General features: G+C 45.9%; 1 protein-coding gene across 1 annotated transcript in view; it reads left to right on the forward strand.

The window, feature by feature from the left end:
- mrc2 (mannose receptor, C-type 2) overlaps positions 1–19,931 on the forward strand; it is a 401,368-nt gene that overhangs the window by 135,292 nt on the left and 246,145 nt on the right. Inside the window, exons 6-7 of the mRNA XM_085966616.1 lie at positions 4,488–4,628; positions 10,399–10,587. Coding sequence (XP_085822742.1) covers positions 4,488–4,628; positions 10,399–10,587 — 330 coding nt within the window. The remainder of the gene's footprint in view (positions 1–4,487; positions 4,629–10,398; positions 10,588–19,931) is intronic.

Here is a 19,931-nt window from a genome sequence, read left to right on the forward strand (position 1 = left end):
TTTGGTAGAAAGAATGAAGAGAGGAAACATAAACTAAAGGGTGCAATCCTAAAGGGGTTGCATGAACAGAGAGACCTGGGGTATGTGTGCACAAATCGTTGAAGGTGGCAGGGCAGGTTGAGAAAGCAGTTAAAAAAGCTTAAGGGATTCTGGGCTTCATGAATAGAGGTATAGAGTACAAAAGCGTGAAAATTATGATGAAACTGTATAAAACACTGGTTTGGCCTCAACTGGAGTATTGTGTCCAATTCTGGGCACCGCACTTTAGGAAGGATGTGAAGGCCTCAGAGAGGGTGCAGAAAAGATTTACAAGAATGATTCCAGGGATGAGGGACTTCAGTTACGTGGATAGACTGGAGAAGCTGGGGTTGTTCTCCTTGGAGCAGAGAAGGTTGAGAGGAGATTTGATAGAGGTGTTCAAAATCATGAGGGGTCTAGACAGAGTAGATAGAGAGAAACTGTTCCCATTGGTAGAAGGGTCGAGAACCAGAGGACACAGATTTAAGGTGATTGGCAGAAGAACCAAAGGTGACATGAGGAAAAACTTTTTTACGCAGCGAGTGGTTGGGATCTGGAATGCACTGCCTGAAACGGTGGTGGAGGCAGATTTAATCATGACTTTCAAAAGGGAGTTGGATAAGTACCTGAAAGAATTTTTTTTACAGGGCTACGGGAAAGAGCATAGGAAATAGGAACAGGAGTAGGTCATTCAACCCCTCAAGCCTGCTCCGCCATTCAATAAGATCATGGCTGATCTTCTACCTCATCTCCATTTTCCTGCACTATCCCCATATCCCTTGATTCCCTTAATATTCAAAAATCTATCGATCTCTGTCTTGAATATACTCAATAACTGAGCCTCCACAGCCCACCAGGGTAGAGAATTCCAAAGATTCACCACCCTCTGAGTGAAGACATTTCTCCTCATCTCAGTCCTAAATGGCCGAACCCTTATTCTGAGACTGTGACCGCTGGTTCTAGACTCCCCAGCCAGGGGCAACATCCTCCCTGTATCTACCCTGTCAAACCCTGTAAGAATTTTGTATGTTTCAATGAGATCACCTCTCATTCTTCTAAACTCTGGGGAATATAGGCCTAGTCTACTCAATCTCTCCTCATAGGACAATCCCCCCATCCCAGGAACCAGTCTGGTGAACATTCATTGCACTCCCTCTATGGCAAGTATATCCTTCCTTAGGTAAGGAGACCAAAACTGTACACAGTACACCAGGTGTGGTCTCACCAGGGCCCTATATAATTGCAGTAAGACGTCTTTACTCTTATACTCAAATCCTCTTGTAATAAAGGCCAACATAACATTTGCATTCCTAATTGCTTGCTGTACCTGCATGTTAACTTTCAGTGATTCGTGTACAAGGACACCCAGGTCCCTCTGAACACCAACATTTCCCAATCTCTCACCATTTAAAAAATACTCTGCTTTTCTATTTTTCCTACCAAAGTGGATAACTTCACATTTCTCCAAATGATATTACATTTGCCATGTTCTTACCCACTCACTTAGCTTGTTTATATCTCCTTGAAGCCTCTTCGCATCCTCGTCACAACTTACATTCCCACCCAGCTTTGTATCACCAGCAAACTTGGATATATTACATTTGGTCCCCTCATTTCCCACATTACAACAGTGACTACACTCCAAAAAGTACTTCATTGGCTGTAAAGCGCTTTGAGACGTCCATTGGTCATGAAAGGCGCTATATAAATGCAAGTCTTTCTTTTTCATCCAAATCATTGATGTAGATTGTTAATAGTTGAGGCCCAAGCACTGATCAATGCGGTACCCCACTAGTTACTGCCTGCCAACCCGAAAATGACCCGTTTATTCTTACTCTCTGTTTTCTGTCCGTTAACCAATCCTCAATCCATGCGAGTATATTACCCCCAATCCCAGGAGCCCTAATTTTGTTTAATAACCTCTTGTGTGGCACCTTATCGAATGCCTTCTGACAATCCAAATACACCACATCCACTGGTTCCCCCTTATCTATTCTGATAGTTACAACCTCAAAAAACTCTACAGATTCGTCAAACACGATTTCCTTTTAATAAATCCGTGTTGACTCTGCCCAATCCTATTATTATTTTCTAAGTGCCCTGTTACCACGTCCTTAATAATAGATTCTAGTATTGATTAGTATTGAACTGATGTCAGGCTAACTGGTCTGTAGTTCCCCGTTTTCTCTCTCCCTCCTTTCTTAAATAGTGGGGTTACATTTGCTACCTTCCAAACTGCAGGAACCGTTCCAGAATCTATGGAATTTTGGAAAATGATAACCAATGCATCCACTTTGTCTATAGCCACCTCTTTCAAAACCCTAGGATGTAGGCCATCAGGTCCAAGGGATTTATCGGCTTTCAGTCCCATTAATTTCTCCAGTACTATTTTTTTACTAATACTAATTTCATTCAGTTCCTCATTCTCACTAGACCCTTGGTTCTCCACTATTTCCAGGAAGTTTTTTGCGTCTTCTTCCATGAAGATAGACACAAAATATTTGTTTAATTTCTCTGCCATTTCCTTTATTCCTTTATTCCCCATTATAATTTCTCCTGCCTCAGCCTGTAAGGGACCCACATTTACTTTTGCTAATCTTTTCCTTTTTACATACCTATAGAAGCTTTTACAGGGCAGGGGAGTGGGACTAGCTGAAGTGCTCTTGCAGAGAGCCGGCACGGGCTCGACGGGCCGAATGGCCGCCTTCCATGCTGTAACCATTCTATGATTTTATGATTCTATAACTTGCAGGCTGATCCCTTTATCCATTTTCCCCCTTCTTAAACTGGGGCCATTCTCCAGTAGAGGCTGCCCTACATCATCCCCGGGTACTCTGACAGCTCCACTTTCACCTTCCTCTGTAACAAAATATTTACCATCGCCGAATCCCCTACCATTAACATCCTGGGGGTCACCATTGACCAGAAACTTAACTGGACCAGCCACATAAATACTGTGGCAACAAGAGCAGGTCGGAGGCTAGCTATTCTACGGTGAGTGTCTCACCTCCTGACTCCCCAAAGCCTTTCCACCATCTACAAGGCACAAGTAAGGAGTGTGATGGAATACTCTCCACTTGCCTGGATGAGTGCAGCTCCAACAATACTCAAGAAATTCGCCACCATCCAGGACAAAGCAGCCCGCTTGCTCGGCACCCCATCCACCATCTTAAACATTCACTCCCTCCACCACCGGTGTACCGTGGCTGCAGTGTGTACCATCTACAAGATGCACTGCAGCAACTCGCCAAGGCTTCTTCGGCAGCTCCTCCCAAACCCGCGACCTCTTCCACCTAGAAGGACAAGAGCAGCAGGTGCATGGGAACACCACCACCTCCAAGTTCCCCTCCAAGTCACACACCATCCTGACTTGGAAATATATCGCCAATCCTTCATCGTCGCTGGGTCAAAATCCTGGAATTCCCTACCTAACAGCACTGTGGTGGGAGTACTTTCACCACATGGACTGCAGCGGTTAAAGAAGGCATCTCATCACCACCTTCTCAAGGGCAATTAGGGATGGGCAATAAATGCTGGCCTTGCTAGCGATGCCCACATCACATAAACAAATAATAAAAAACTTCCTCCACTTCTTCGCTCTCCAGTATAAGATAGCCCCATTCACCTCCAAGCGGTCTCGCCCTTTTGTTAACTATCCTTTTAATCATGGTGCGCTTTAGACGGTTCCAAGGATGTCTGTATCCACCAGTATTGTGCCCCAGTAACCATTCTTCACATAAGACCAGACAGTAAGTTGCACATCTTGGATTGTTGGAGGGAAGCAGGGGATTCCATACAGCTTTTACCATACTGTCGCAGCATCTGTTTTCAGACATGACTTGCTGCTTGGCCATGGAAATAGGGATCAATGTTACACCTAAACAAATCAAATGTGTGCCTAAACAGCTCTCCCTAAAGCGATTCTCTGTCTCTCCCTGACAGTTTGCCTGTCCCTTGCTTTCGCTTTCTTTCTCTCTCGCTTTCTCATTCTATCTCTCTCTGTCTCTCTCTTTCTCTGTCTGTCGCTTTCTCTGTCTCTCATAATCGTGGTCACACTATACAATCATAGGGTACGATAACTGATGCCATCTTTTGTTTTATTCATTTTAGTTTGAAGCCATGGGGGAAGAGCCTGATCGCTTGATGTCCAAGCAATGCTCACTTTCCAACAGGAGTCACTGGGTAGCAGCACAAACTCTGGCTGATTTTATCCCCCTTCCTAGCCAGGTGCTGCTAAGGCTGACTGTGCCCTTACTGCCCTCGTAGCTGCGATTTGCTATTAAGTCACAGACTGTCACTAGGTATGAATCATTATATCTGTGGCGTTACTGGCCAGTGTGGACAGGGTATTGGAGAGAGGGAGCTCTGCACATGGCCATAACACAAGCCAACATGAGGCCTGCTCTTGGCCTAGTCTAGGCCCAGGCTTAATAAAACTTCCTGACTTCTTCCTTTCTTCCCTGTTGTAGACCAGCCAGCAAACTCATTAGAGGAAAACTGCGGAGTTATCCGGACAGAATCTTCCGGAAGATGGCAGAACAAAGACTGTGGCATTGCCCGGCCATATGTCTGCAAGAAGAAGCCAAAGTCCACGGACCCTGTGACCACAGGTAGGAATTTAAACACGTGTACCGGCTCCCTAAATTACCACACCGTACCTGCCGCATTCTGAGAAATAAACGTCTCCTTCCAGTGATGGATGTTTCAGCAGAGCAAACCCACCCACACTTTGACCTATTAATTCCTGACAGGGTCGCAGTAGCAATACTGAGACGTAAGTGTCAATAAAGGGCAAAATCTCTGCATTTAGTTCCAAAATCTTGAGATTATCGAGAGACTGGGGGGGTAATAGAGGGGTTCGGGGGTAATAGAGGGGTTCGGGGGCAATAGAGGGGTTGGGGGTAATAGAGGGGTTGGGGGTTATGGAGGGGCCAAGGTGTTATAGAAGGGTCGTGGATCAGAGGGGCTGGGGGCAATAGAGGGGTTCGGGGGTAATAGAGGGGTTGGGGTTATGGAGGGGCCAGGGTTTATAGAGGGGCCGAGTGGAGCCAGGGGTTAGAGGGCCGGATGGGAAATGGGAGAGAAAAATGGATAATGCAGAAATGCAAAATAAGTTGAGCAGTAAGTACAGATGGCGGAGGGCATTGGGCCCGTCGACCTCATTACTCCACAGAAATCAGTGGTCCCTCTGTCAAAGCAACCAACCCCATCTTGGATAATTACAGTGATCTCCTGTGAAAGGCAGCCAATGAGAATCCAACAATCCAGTGGTGAAAAGTTGTCTGTCGTTGAGCAGTTTATAATGAAAGAGAACAGGGAAAGAAAGAAATCATAACAACCCGCAGTGTTAAATCATCAAGCCCAGGCCCAGGTGAGGACTAGTGCTGAGTGTCGAGATACAAGTATCTCTCTGTAACATTCAAGGATGGTAGGTTGATTCAATAGAACAAATCTCCCCTTCGAGTAGTATAGCTGCTAAGAAACTCCCAAATGTATAATGTGTAATGAATGGCAGCTAAACTTGCGGGTAGATTATGGGATTGTATCTGTCCCTTTACTGGCTGTGCTTTAGCGCTGGAGGTTTGCGGTAGACTGTGGGACTATGTTTGGTTTGACTGAAACCAGATGATATTTTGGCAGCGCTGTGACTATAAATAGGGTGTCCTGAAGAGACCCAGCTCGCTGGAGGAGTGTTGAGCTGGGAGAGGGATTGCAGGACCCTTGGCAGGGAGTTGTACGAAGGAAATGGCATTTGCTGCTCCAGTGTGATACTGAGTAAGTGCATTGCTCACCGTGATACTGAGCCCATCAGACTGGAAGGTCCCAGGATCGATCCCTGCTCTGCGCTGGGTCAGATTACCTCAGTTGGTGGAGGTTTGGGAGAAGAATTATCCATGTTCTCGAACAAGGAGGCCCAATCTTAAAAGTAGAGCTAGGCCATTCAGAAGTGTAAATAAGACACCATTTTTCACACAAAAGGCAGTGGAAATCTGGAACTCACTCCCCAAGAGGCCGTGAATGTTGGGTCAATTGAAATTTTCAAGACAGAGATTGGGAAGATATTTGTTGGGTAAGGGTATCAAGGGATATGGCGCAAAGGCGGGTAAATGGAGTTCAGATACAGATCAGCCATGATCTAACTGAATGGCAGAACAGGCCCAAGGAGCTGAATGGCCTCTTTCTATTCAGTAACCCCCCTGCTGGAAACTGTGTGGATAGCAGATTAGCATGAGATCATTTTGACTATGATTCCCTTATCCCTCCGCCAACATTTACTTGGGATTAACCACTAGACCAGTTACTGGTGGAAACCTGTGGAACGAGACACAGCCAGGAACCAGTGATGATGGCAAGGGGGCGCCGGGGCAGGGAATTATGGCATGCAGGGGGATAAAGGGACTAGAAAAATAAACAATTGCCATTAACAAATTATAGCCCAGACTGCTCATTTTTCCTAAGCATGGATTCCACTAGATTAAACCAGTAGATGGATTCAAATTCTGGCACAGTGTATTACTGCATGAGTGTGAATGGGCCTCCAAACCATTGGAAAGTCAGCTCGCCAGTTGTGCAGGAGGTCCCGAGAGCCGCGCAGCCCAAAGGGGACATTGCCCTCCTCCCGAACCAACCTCTCCCACAAGCTGGGTTTCCGGGAGTAAGCTTGCTCCACTTTTTAACCCTTTCAGTTTGGATGAAATCCCAGTTCTTGACACTGGGCTGTTAATTTCCCCCCCAAAAGTTAGGGAAACGGACCCGGATTCCACCTCAGTTATTAACTCATCGAGATGCTAACCGCTGCGATTTCTTCAATCTCCGCGCGGTTCACCTCCTCGGTAGTGAATCCGGCATCACATACTTGCTGTGTTTTCTGTGTGCGCAGAGCAAGAAATAGTAACGACCTGAAACGTTAACTCTGTTCCTCTCTCCACAGAAGCTGCCTGACCTGCTGAGTATTTCCAGCATTTTCTGTTTCTATTACAGATGTCCAGTCCACCATCCGCAGTATTTTGCTTTTTGAAGGACTAGTTAACCCCTTCCACCCCACAAGCTTCTGGAGCTAAAGTTGCCACTGTGGTGAAATGTAAACACTCTTGTCAAATGTACAACATTGTGGTTTCTTGCTTTCAGACAGGGTGGAAAAGGAGTTAAAAATCAGCATCGCTCACAGACAAACATGCCTGGCTTTACTTTGATATTCCAGTTGCAGTTTGTCTGAACCAAGTGTCTAATGGAGGGGATAAGACATTCCGTTCAAGTGGGATTGGTTGGAATATATATTTGATTGGCGGCCTTTTGAAGTTAACGGTTATTTAAATTTGCTTGGTCCCAAACATTTGGTGGAAGATTTCTCTCGGCCCTTATGGTTCCAATTGAAGGCTCCATTTGAAGCCTTCAGAGAGAGATAATCAGTCAAAGCACTTCTGTGGATAGAGGGAAAACAAAGAATATTATTTCCATTCTAGTTAAGCACAGCTGTTAAAACTATTTTGTTTACTTCTTACTGGAGACAGTTAAACTAAATAAAGACTGTAAAATCGTCAGAACGTCATTGCTACTGTTCACTTCTTCTTTTACTCTTTAATAAGTCTGTGTGACAGTTAAAGCCTTAACCACAACCAGGTGTGTTATTGTGCCACCTTCTGAAATATTGTGCACTTACGTGAGGGCATGTGATACAAGCAGTAAGCCAAAATATTGTGTCCCTTTCCCTGGGCACACTACAAATCTACTTCGATATCTGGGCATGTGAAGGCGGGACCAGAAAGAAAAGAAAGATTTAACATAGAAGATAGGAGCAGGAGTAGGCCATTCGGCCCCTCGAGCCTACTCCGCCATTCAATGAGATCATGGCTGATCATCCATTTTGAAAGATGGATGCATGTTGTACAGAAACAGAAGAAAATGCATCACTCCAACAGATTCTGCATTTAAAACTAGTAGGCTGTGCCCCTGGGAATGAACTTCAGAATCTTCCATTAAATTAACCCACTGTATACAATGAGGCACCCCCCCCCCCCCCAAACTAGAATCCAGTTACTCCAGTCTGGACTAGTGTCCCCCTCATTTCTTACTTTCTCCACCCCCTCCATCACTAACATTTATCCCTTGCTGGAGTACAGTGCTACATGCAACTCAATCATATCTTGATGACCAACTTAATCTCAGTGCAGTGGATTGAATGTGGAACCCTATGGCATAGCTACTCATTGGAGTTTTGAGATTGCAGCAGTAATCACATCAGATCAAGGGCTTACACTAATGCCATCTTATTTTATACTCCATAGCATCACCAAAACTAAAATAAACAGTTCATAATGTATGCAATTAACATTCTGACCACAAGGATAACAACTCAGTTCCAGTAGTGTAAAGGGATCTGTTTTGCTGCAACTAGGATATTTGCTACAAAGTTAACCAAAATCTAGATATTTAGTTACAATTGCTATAATGCATTTGTATTCCATACTTACTTGGAAAACTTGCTTCAACAAAGTTGAAAACTGGTTTAGGGCAACCAAGTCCTTTTACTGTGATTTCTTTGCTTCTTCTGTACTGTTCAATTTCCATAGTCTGGTTAACATTTATATAGCGCCTTTCACAACCTCAGGATGTCCCAAAGCGCTATATAGCCAACAAAGTACTTTTTGAAGTGTAGTCACGGTTGCAATGTTGGAAACGCAGCAGCCAATTTGCGCACAGCAAGCTCCCACAAACAGCAATGTGATAATGACCAGATCATCTGTTTCAGTGATAAATATTGACCAGGGAGAACTCCCCTGCTCGTCCTCTAATAGTTCTGTGGGATCTTTAACGCCCACCTGAGAGGCCTCGACTTAATGTCTCATCAGAAAGAGCACCTCTGACAGTGCAGTGCTCCTTCAGTACTGCACTGGGAACCTCAAACCGCACAGAGCCGAGAGTCTCATACAATTCAGTTATCAGGCACAACAGTTAAGGCCACAGCACCCCACAATAGATCAGAAACAAAGAAGCAGAACTTCCACCACTTTGTATTCCAACCCTTGTGAGATAAAGGTCAACATTCCATTAGCCTCATTTGATTGCTTTTTGTACTTAAAGAGTTGTGCACTTGGCCTCCCAAATCAGCACTACACGGTGGAGAGGATGAATAGTCTAGAGTTTTACTTGAATATCTTGGGGACCAGGGAGTATTTATACAGAACTTTCTCTCATTACATTAGAAGGTGAGATAGGAATAGGGACCATGATGGAGCAGATTCAGCAGCAAATAACATAGGACCCATACTGAATTTGTATTGGATCTGGCAACACCTGGGGTGCGTTCCAGAGGGAATGTAGAAGATTGAGTTGTCGTCTTCATTGTACTCTTGCTCTCTCTAATTAAATGTAGTCTCCATCATTCACTTCCAGGCTCTCCATATGGTGTCTGAGATACTTTGGTTTGTGGCCAACTGTTTGCAGTGCTCTGGGGGTTAAAAGGGGTTGAGAGCTCCCTAATGGGTTGGTGGTCATTGCAGCTTGTGGCTTTGGTGCCAACACCAGTCATCTCAGTCGGGTCAGGAACTGGGGTGCTATGACACCACGTGAAGATGGCAACTTGGGCAAGGTACCAGAGAGATGCAAGCACCCATGTACTCCAGCAAGAGGCGATCTGTTCAGTAGTGGAAGGGGAAATAAAATGAGAAGGGGTTAACAGAACGGTTCGTTCAAAAATGAATAGCGCGTCACTGTGACTAAAGAGATCAAAGGTCACTCGTGCAGCCCTTGAGAGTGGTAATCATTGTTGACTTCTGATGTCACATTATAACTTTGTTCAGTGAAGAGAGGACAGATCCAAGAGCTAATTCATTCTGTCAGCCATGGCTCAGTGGTTGTACTCTCGACCTCTGAGTCAGATGGTTGTGGAGTCAAGCCTCTAGGCTGACAATTCCAGTGCAGTGCTGAGGGAGTGCTGCACTGTCGGAAGGGCCTGTCTGCTCTCTCAGGTGGATGTAAAAGATCCCATGGCACTTTTCGAAGAAGAGCAGAGGAGCTCTCCCCGGTGTCCTGGCCAATATTCATCCCTCAACCAACATCACTAAAACAGATTATCTGCTCATTATCTCATTGCTGTTTGTGGGACCTTGCTATGCCTATATTGGCTGCCGCATTGCCAACGTTACAACAGCGACTACATATCAAAAACTGCTTAATTGACTGTAAAGTGCTTTGGGACGTCCTAAGGTGGTGAAAGGCGCTATATAAATGCAAGTCTTTTTCTTTTATTTCACATCACATGACTGCATCCTGCCAAATCACTTGGGGTTATCAGGTGCGCTTTATGTACAAGAGTTAAAATACAAGAACCAATGAGCACCTCTTTCTAGTTGAGGAGCTAACTATTTATTTCCCTGTTAGATATCTGGGTCAACCGTAAGACCAAGTGTGACATGGGCTGGCTGCCGTTTCAGTGCAACTGCTACCGGCTGAACACCGAGAGGAGGAGCTGGCAGGAAGCACAGAAGAGCTGCATGAGGTCCGAGGGTAACCTGATCAGCATCCACCACCTGGCTGAGCTGGAATTCGTCCTGAACCAGGTCAAGCAGGGTAAGGCCGCACAACAGTGGGCAAATTAGTGACGCTGGGAGCAGGGCACTTTCCTCTAGGAGAGAGAAGGCCGAAAGGTGTCCTAATGGAGTTCTTTAAGATTATGAAAGGGTTTGATGGGGTAGATGTGGAGAGACGTTTCCACTTGTGGGGGGAGACCAGAACTAGAGGTCATAAAGTCACCAATATATCCAATAGGGAGTTCAGGAGGAACGTCTTTACTCAGAGCGTGGTGAGACTGTGGAACTCGCTACTCCATGGAGTAGTTGAGGAGAACAGCATAGATGCCTTTAAGGAAAAGCTAAGTAAGTACATGAGGGAGAAAGGAATAGAAGGATATACCCCTTTCCCCACCCATCCTCCCGCCCTGCCTGGGTCTTGATCTGAGCTGTGCAGTGATGCACCCCGAGATCAGGCACCACTGCACATGAATGACGAGAGACTGGGGGGTGGGGGATGGTGGTGGTCGGAGCAGGGGAGTGGGTGGGGAATTGAGTAAAATGCATTGAAAAAAAATCTTCAACATCCTCCCCTCAACGTTGCAGTTCACAGGAATCCCGGTGCAACTAGAGTGCCAACCAAATCAATATCACAATCTCGGAATCAATTAGCCCTCAATTATTTATTTTTCCCCGATGATTTTACTGTTCCCCATGAATCACGAGGACTTGTGCCGACGTTAACAATGGACGGGTTGAGACTCGACAAACAGTTGTACCAGACGTTTGAAAGTGGTCTGACTGTACTGCTAACTTTCCCTGGACAGTGGTCAGCAGATGCCTGCAGCATCGAGGGAAGATCTACCTTTGCCTGTGCTGCTGGGCTCCTGTGCTGCCCAGCCACAGTTCAGCAGTTCGTCCTTGCGCAAATCCCTGCTTCAAGTTTGTAATGAATGACCCCGAGTGTTTCGCCGCTCAAGTCAGTGCCGTCACAGTCCTGCCTCTTGCCAAATGATAGTCTGACAGCCAACCGCATGATGGCAGACACCAGCATCCCCCGTGAGCTGCGCTGCCTCCTGCGCGGCCTGCCTCCCCCCAATGGCGCGGCCCATTCAAATTTTTGGGCCTGCACGGTGCCTACAATGGAAAAGCCGGTGAGTGGCCTGCGCGCGGGACTTGCAAGCGACAGCTCGGCCGCGCATCTTAGCGGAAACATTGGCAGACCCTGGGCAGCGCTGTACAATGTAATGATCTCTGCTTTGTGGCCATGTACAGCTGACATACAGGGCTGTCCTGACCTGTTGTGCTGGGTGGGAGGGGATGGTCCCCTGCCCCCATTCTGGTGATTCTCGCACCGCCCCCCCGCCCCACACTGCGTCGCTGAGACCAGGCGTCTCCTCACAGGATCAAAGGAAAAATCAGCGAGAGTCCGAAAGAGCCTCATCACAGTGACCGTTAGCGGCGAGATTGGTCTATTGATGATCGAGGCTGCTGGATTCCTAATGGGAAGAGGTGGGAATATAGGAAACATTGGAGGGAGGGATTTAAACTGGAAATAAATACTTGCTTCATGTCTTTCTGCTAATGGATTGTATAACAGGCGGCTGATGTATTTCATTCACTCTTGTGACCTTATGCCACAAACCTACAGTTGCAGTCGAGATCAATACCAGTATGTCCAATCACCTTCTCCCCATCCAACAGCAACATCTCTCCCAGCTTCTCCGACTGCCTCCCCCAAGCAAGACATAGGAACAGGAGTATGCCATTCAGCCCCTCGAACCTGTTCTGCCATTCAATTAGATTATGGCTGATCTGCATCTTAACTCCATCTGCCCACCTTGGTTCCCTAGCCCTTAAAACGGTTGCCGAACAAATATCAATCTTGGTCTTGAAATTTTCAATTGACCCCAAGCCTCAACAGCATTTTGGGGGAGGTTTTTCCAGATTTCCACTACCCTTTGTGTGAAGAAGTGCTTCCTGACCACCTCTGAACGACCTAGCTCTAATTTTAAGGTTATGCCTCCTATGATAGACACTACCAATCAAACTCTTGAGCCCTCTACCTGCCCTCTAGATTTCCTCTTGACGTTTGTTAATATGCTGATCGTCTTACTGTCCAGCCGGCTCAAACAGGACCAGGTGTTCATTCCCTTTGAAGTTGGCTCACAGCTGCAAACCTCCACCGTCTTTCTCCGCAGTCAGCTTCTACCTCCAGCAGACAATTAACTCTTCTCACCTGATAAAATCAGACTGGGTGTCAAGTTATTTCAACTACCTTTCATGCAACAGATGCTTCAGGCAGTGAGCTAAACCTTTAGTATCTTAAACAGACCGCACTCCATGTGTTGCGTCTTGTCTAAAACTCCTCCACACTGGAACCCTACCCTTAACTTGGGGCTGTGCCACGGAGGGTTTGAGGAGAGAGTAGGTTGGCATGTAGGTGTCAGCCGTGGCTCAGTGGGTAGCACTCTCTGAGTCAGAAGGTTGTGGGTTCAAGTCCCACCCCAGAGACTGAGACTTCAGTACTGTACTGAGGAAGTGCTGCACTGTTTCAGGTGCCGTCTTTTGGATGAGACATTAAACCAAGGACCCATCTGCCCTCTTAGGTGGACATAAAGGGGTAAAAATTGGGGGCGCTACCTTCGCCGGGGTACTAATTTTAGTGCCGGGCTCACGGAGAGCAGCCGGCACCCTGCGGGGGGGCTTCACGGGGGCCGGGGACAGCAGCGGGGGCAGGTGTTGGCAGGCGGCCAGCAACAAAAATGGCCGCCCGCCACCTCCCCTTTGACTAGCGCCGCCCCGGCCGCAGGTAGGCCCCCCGACCCCGGCGGACAGAGCGTCCGGCGTTAAGTCGCAGAGCGCCACCCAATATTACAGACGGGGTGCGAGCAGGGCGCTGCGCACGGCGATGATGTCATCGCCAACGGTGCAACGTCGTACGGCGCCGCCGCCGCTAACCGCCCGCTGAATTTCACAGGAGGCATTAGCGGCACCGCACCCAAGCGCTAGTTGATTTGCGCCCAGTTAGCTAACGGGAGGCGCAAATCAACCGAATTTAGCCCTCAAAAGATCTCCTGACACTAATTCGAATGAGCAAAGGAGTTGTCCCTTAACCTACATTATTAAAACAGATGAGCATTGCTGTTTGTGGGACCTTGCTGTGCGCACATTAGCTGCCACGTTTGCCTAAATTACACTTCAAGGGCTATAAAGTGCTTTGGGACACCTTGAGGCAGTGAAAGGGGCTCTAGAAGTGCAAGTTCTTTCTTTATATGGTGAGTACCGGGTTTCCACTGTGGAAGGTGGAGAAGGTGCAGAGCAGAAGGCAAGTGCTTCTTGACATGAATGGAGAAAATAGCGTAGGAAAGGCCATCCTTGCTGCTGTAACATTCTTCCTCAATGTCCAGTTTGGGAGTGGTTTTAGGAGAGGGGAGAGAAGCCCAAGGACAACTGGATTGTACATCTTCACCACCTCTCTCGACCCCTGCACTTCCCCGTGCGGTCAGACTGCTGGCCCGACACGCAGTGTTGATTGAACCATCATTTTCTCCAGTTAACCATTGAGAAGAGCGAAGCCATTGTCTTGGACCCTCACCACAAACACCGTATTCTCAGCATGACTCCATGCCCCGCCCTCAGCCACTACCTCAGGCTGAAGCAGACTGACACGCCGTCCTCTTTGACCCCGAGCTGAGCTTCTGACCCCGTATCCTCCCATCACATAGACCACCTACTTCCACCTCCGTAACTTCACCCACCTCTACCCTACCTCAGCCCATCTATTGCTGAATCCCTCATTCATCCCTTTGTGCTTGCAAGTTGGCCGATCCCTGTATTGATTTCTTTGTGGGTTCAATGATGAGACATTTATGAAAGAGAATGAGTTTTAATCTAAAGTCTGTTCAACTCTTTATACAGCATTCAGGAGACACCATTATGCTAGTGATGCATCTAGAACGAAACTGAAACTAAACTAGACTGCCTTGCTTGTCTTGGTCACATGACCTCTGCTGGTCAGGCACAAGCAATCAATACATGCAATCATGCTGGTAGGCATCATAATCGAACAGGCAAATAACATCACTATTTGCTGATATCCTTACATCTCCTTCAGAAAAGTGGATAGAAATCTTACACTAGATCCCTGCGCAGTTTGCATCACCTGCGATTTCTTGGACAGGAATCATCAGTGTTGGAATTGGGCGGGGACTTAATTTAAATATTAACTTGAGGGCAGGGATGTCTCCAACGTTTAGATATCCATTTGTGTACTTGGAGCTTGGTCTTAATCGTCAGTCCCTGCTCTTTCCATACACAATTTGTCACACTGCCAAAAGCTGGGCAGACCTTCCACAGTTGATGAAACACTAGAGCTGTGTCTGATGATAGGATACTGGCCAGGTAAGTAAACATTTGGATTGCAGGGGAGAATCGTTACAGCTTCATTAATCCCTTTTGGGAGGCTTTCCAACCTGGTCACAAAAAAGAACAAACTTGCATTTATATAGTGCCTAGATTTAATAGTAATTCTTAAATATTGCTCGTATGCACAAGGAGGTTCCTCTCTAACTCTCACTCTGGACAGGATACAGGTTGCGCATGGTCCCTTTAAGGAAACCGGCTGATGACGTGTCATCAAATGACATCATCAGACCTGCTTCCTTCAATTGGCTGGGAAATTCACTGGGCGGGCTTAACAAGCCCATTCAAGGGAAAGTCATGTCGGACGGAGACAGGAGCGGGGCTGGGACCCGCCACCGACGTCGCCCACCACGGACCCGCCGAGGTAGGGGAAATCGTGGCTAATGAAGGAAAATATCCCATGCGCCTTCTTAACCACCTTATCTACCTGTCCTGCTACCTTCAGGGATCTGTGGACAAGCACTCCAAGGTCCCTCTGTTCCTCTACACTTCTCAGTCTCTCCACATAACTGAAGTCTCTCATCCCTGGTACCATTCTAGTAAGTCTCTTCTGCACACTCACTAAGGCCTTAACATCCTTCTTAAAGTGTGGTGCCTAGAATTGATCACAATACTCCAGCTGAGGTCTAAACCAGTGTTTTATAAAGATTTAACATAACTTTCTTGCTTTTGTACTCTATCCCTCTATTAATAAAGCCAAGGATCCCGTGTGCTTTTTTAACAGCCTTTTCAACTTGTCCTGCCACCTTCAAAGATTTGTGTACGTACACCCCCAGGTCTGTCTTTTCCTGCACCCCCAACAAAATTGTACCATTTAGTTTATATTGCCTCTCCTCATTCTTCCTACCATTCTTCCTACCAAAATCTATCACTTCACACTTCTCAATGTTAAATTTCATCTGACACGTGTCTGCCCATTTTACCAGTCTGTCTGTCCTCCTGAAGTCTGTTACTATCCTGCTCATTGTTTACTACATTTTCGAGTTTCATATCATGTGCAAACTTTGAAATTGTGCCCTGTATACCCAATTCCAGGTCATTAATATATATCAAAAAGAGCAGTGGTCCTAATACTGACCCCTGGGGGACACCACTGTATACTTCCCTCGCCATTCACCACTACTCTCTGTTTCTATCCCTTAGCCAATTTTGTATCCACGCTGCCACTGTCCCTTTAATCCCATGGGTTTTAATCTTGACAACAAGTCTATTATGTGGTACTTTTCAACCGCCTTTTGAAAGTCCACATACACAACATCAACCGCACTACCCTCATCCACCCTCTCCGTTACTTGATCAAAGAACTTGATCAAGTTAGTCAAACACGATTTGCTTTTAGCAAATCCCTGCTGACTTTCATTTATTAGCCCATACTTTTCCAAATGCCAATTCATTTTGTCCAGATTATTGTCTCTATAAGTTTCCCCATCACCGACATTAGGCTGACTGGCCTGTTGTTGCCGGGTTTATCCTTCCTCCCCTTTTTTAAACAGGGGTGTAACATTTGCAATCCTCCAGTCTTCTGGCACCACCCCGATATCCAAGGAGGATTGGAAGATTGTGACCAGAGCCTTCGCAATTTCCACCCTTACTTCCCTCAGTACCCTAGGATGCATCCCATCCGGACCAGGTGACTATTCTAATTTGAGGACTGCCAACCTTTTAAGTACATCTGCTTTATCTATTTTTATCCTGTCCAGTATCTACTGTAAAACATTTTCGATGGGACTGCGCCGTGCAACACTCCTGCCACTGACTTGCAGTTTTAAAGTAAGAAATGCATGTTAAATTTCATCTTGATAAAAACACACTATCTGCTTCACCACTCTCACCAAATTCTCGTTGCCACTCCGTTTAGCAGATACTCCCAGTTCTGTGCACATAATTGAGAAAGTTAAATGGAATGGGATCTGTTAACAATTTGCAATGGTAAACAGCTTGATCATTCATGTCGCTGAAAGCAGGCAGTCAAGATCAAGCATAGTTTTCAGATGAACAGGGGTTAGTGGGTAAGGGATAATTGGAGCAGGGCACACTGATGTAATTCAGTCCCCATTTTAAAACCATACATTGTCCTTATTTTTATATACTTCGATTTGTATTATTATATAGAATTAAATACCAAGATGAAGATTTGGGATGCAGAGATGTAGAGTTGGTTGGAGTATTGGAGGTTCTCTGCAGGACAGGGTGAGGAGCTGGGAGACATGGAACGGAGACATAGAAATATAGAAACATAGAAGATAGGAGCAGGAGTAGGCCATTCGGCCCCTCGAGCCTGCTCCGCCATTTAATGAGATCATGGCTGATCATCCAAATTCAGTACCCTGTCTCTGCCTTCTCCCCATATCCCTTGATCCCTTTAGCCTTAAGAAATATATCTAACTCCTTCTTGAATATATTTAATGAATTGGCCTCAACTGCCTTCTCTGGTAGAGAATTCCACAGGTTCACCATTCTCTGGGTGAAGAAATTCCTCCTCATCTCAGTCCTAAATGGCTTACCCCTTATCCTTAGACTGTGACCCCTGGTTCTGGACTCCCCCGCCATCGGGAACATCCTTCCTGCATCTAGTCTGTCTAGTCCTGTTAGAATTTTATAAGTTTCAATGAGATCCCCTCTCATTCTTCTAAACTCTAGCGAATATAAGCCTAATCGACCCAATCTCTCTTCATATGTCATTCCTGCCATCCCAGGTATCAGTCTGGTGAATCTTCGCTGCACTCCCTCCATGGCAAGAACATCCTTCCTCAGATAAGGCGACCAAAACTGCACACAATACTCAAGGTGTGGTCTCACCAAGGCCCTGTACAACTGCAGCAAGACATCCTTGCTCCTGTACTCGAATCCTCTCGCTATGAAGGCCAACATACCATTTGCCTTCTTAACGGCCTGCTGCACCTGCATGCTTACCTTCAGCGACTGGTGCACAAGGACACCCAGGTCTCGTTGCACTTCCCCTTTTCCCAATCTATTGCCGTTCAGATAATAATCTGCCTTCCTGTTTTTGCCACCAAAGTGGATAACCTTGCATTTATCCACATTATACTGCATCTGCCATGCATCTGCCCAATCACCCAACCTGTCCAAATCATACTGGAGTTTCTCTGCATCCTCCTCACAGCACACACGCCCACCCAGCTTTGTGTCGTCTGCAAACTTGGAGATATTACATCTAGTTCCCTCGTCTAGATCATTAATATATATTGTGAATAGCTGGGGTCCTAGCACCGATCCCTGTGGTACCCCACTAGTCACTGCCTGCCACTCAGAAAAAGACCTGTTTATTCCAACCCTTTGCTTCCTGTCTACCAACCAGTTCTCTATCCAAGTCAGTACCTTACCCCCAATCCCATGTGCTTTAACTTTGCACGCCAATCTCTTATGCGGGACCTTATCGAAAGCCTTCTGAAAGTCCAAATACACCACATCCATTGGTTCTCCCTTATCTATTCTACCAATTACATCTTCAAAAAATTCCAGTAGATTAATCGAGCACGATTTACCTTCTGTAAATCCATGTTGACTTTGTCCGATCCTGTCACTGTTATCCAAGTGCTCTGCTATTACATCTTTTATAATGGACTCTAGCATTTCCCGCACTACCGATGTCAGGCTTACTGGTCTATAATTCCCCGTTTTCACTCGACCACCTTTTTTAAATAGTGGGGTTATATTAGCTACCCTCCAATCCATGGGAACTATTCCAGAGTCTATAGAATTTTGGAAGATGACCAGCAATGCATCTACTATTTCTAAGGCCACTTCCTTAAGTTCCCTAGGATGTAGATTATCAGGCCCTGGGGATTTATCGGCCTTCAATGCCATCAATTTCCCTAACACCATTTCCCTACAAATACTGATTTCATTCAATTCCTCCCTCTCATTAGACCCTATGTTCCCCGACATCTCTGGAAGGTTATTTGTGTCCTCCTTTGTGAAGACAGAACCAAAGTATGTATTTAATTGGTCTACCATGTCTTTGTTCCCCATTATAAATTCCCCTGATTCTGACTGCAAGGGACCTACGCTTGACTTCACCAATCTTTTTCTCTTCACATATGTATAGAAGCTTTTACAGTCAGTTTTTATGTTTCCTGCAAGCTTACTCTCATACTCTATTTTCCCCCTCTTAATTAATCTCTTTGTCCTCCTTTGCTGAATCCGAAACTGCTCCCAATCCTCAGGTTTGCTGCTTTTTCTGGCCAATTTATATGTCCTCTCCTTGGATTTTATGCTATCCCTAATTTCCCTTGTTAGCCACGGTTGAGTCACCTTTTTTGTTTTATTTTTATGCCAAACAGGGATGAACAAATTCTGTAGTTCATCCATGCGATCTTTAAATGTTTGCCATTGCCTATCCACCATCAACCCTTTAAGTAACGTTCCCCAATCCATCCTAGCCAACTCGTGCCTCATACCATCGTTGTTTCCTTCATTTAACTTCAGGACCCTAGTCTCTTGAGTCAACTGCTTCACTCTGCATCTTAATGAAGATTTCTATCATATTATGATCACTCTTCCCCAAGGGGCCTCACACAACAACATTGCTAATTAATCGTTTCTCATTACATAATACCCAGTCTAAGATGGCCTGATCTCTAGTCGGTTCCTCGACATATTGGTCCAGGAAACCATCCCGTATATACTCTAGGAATTCCTCCTCCACAGTATTGTTACTAATTTGGTTAGCCCAATCTATATGTAGATTAAAGTCACCCATGATAACTGCTGTGCCCTTATTGCACGCGTCTCTAATTTCCCATTTAATGCCATCCCCAACCTCAGCATTACTGTTTGGGGGTCTGTATACAACTCCCACTAACGTTTTCTGCCCCATGGTATTTCTCAGCTCTAACCATACAGATTCCACATCATCAGAGCTAATATCATTCCTTACTATTGTGTTAATCTCTTTAACCAGCAATGCTACCCCATCTCCTTTTCCTTTTTGCCTGTCCTTCCTGAATATTGAATACC

The sequence above is a fragment of the Somniosus microcephalus genome, chromosome 24 (assembly GCF_052327205.1).
Source record: "Somniosus microcephalus isolate GS21.2 chromosome 24, FLI_Smic_1.0, whole genome shotgun sequence".
Classification (NCBI taxonomy): domain Eukaryota; kingdom Metazoa; phylum Chordata; class Chondrichthyes; order Squaliformes; family Somniosidae; genus Somniosus; species Somniosus microcephalus.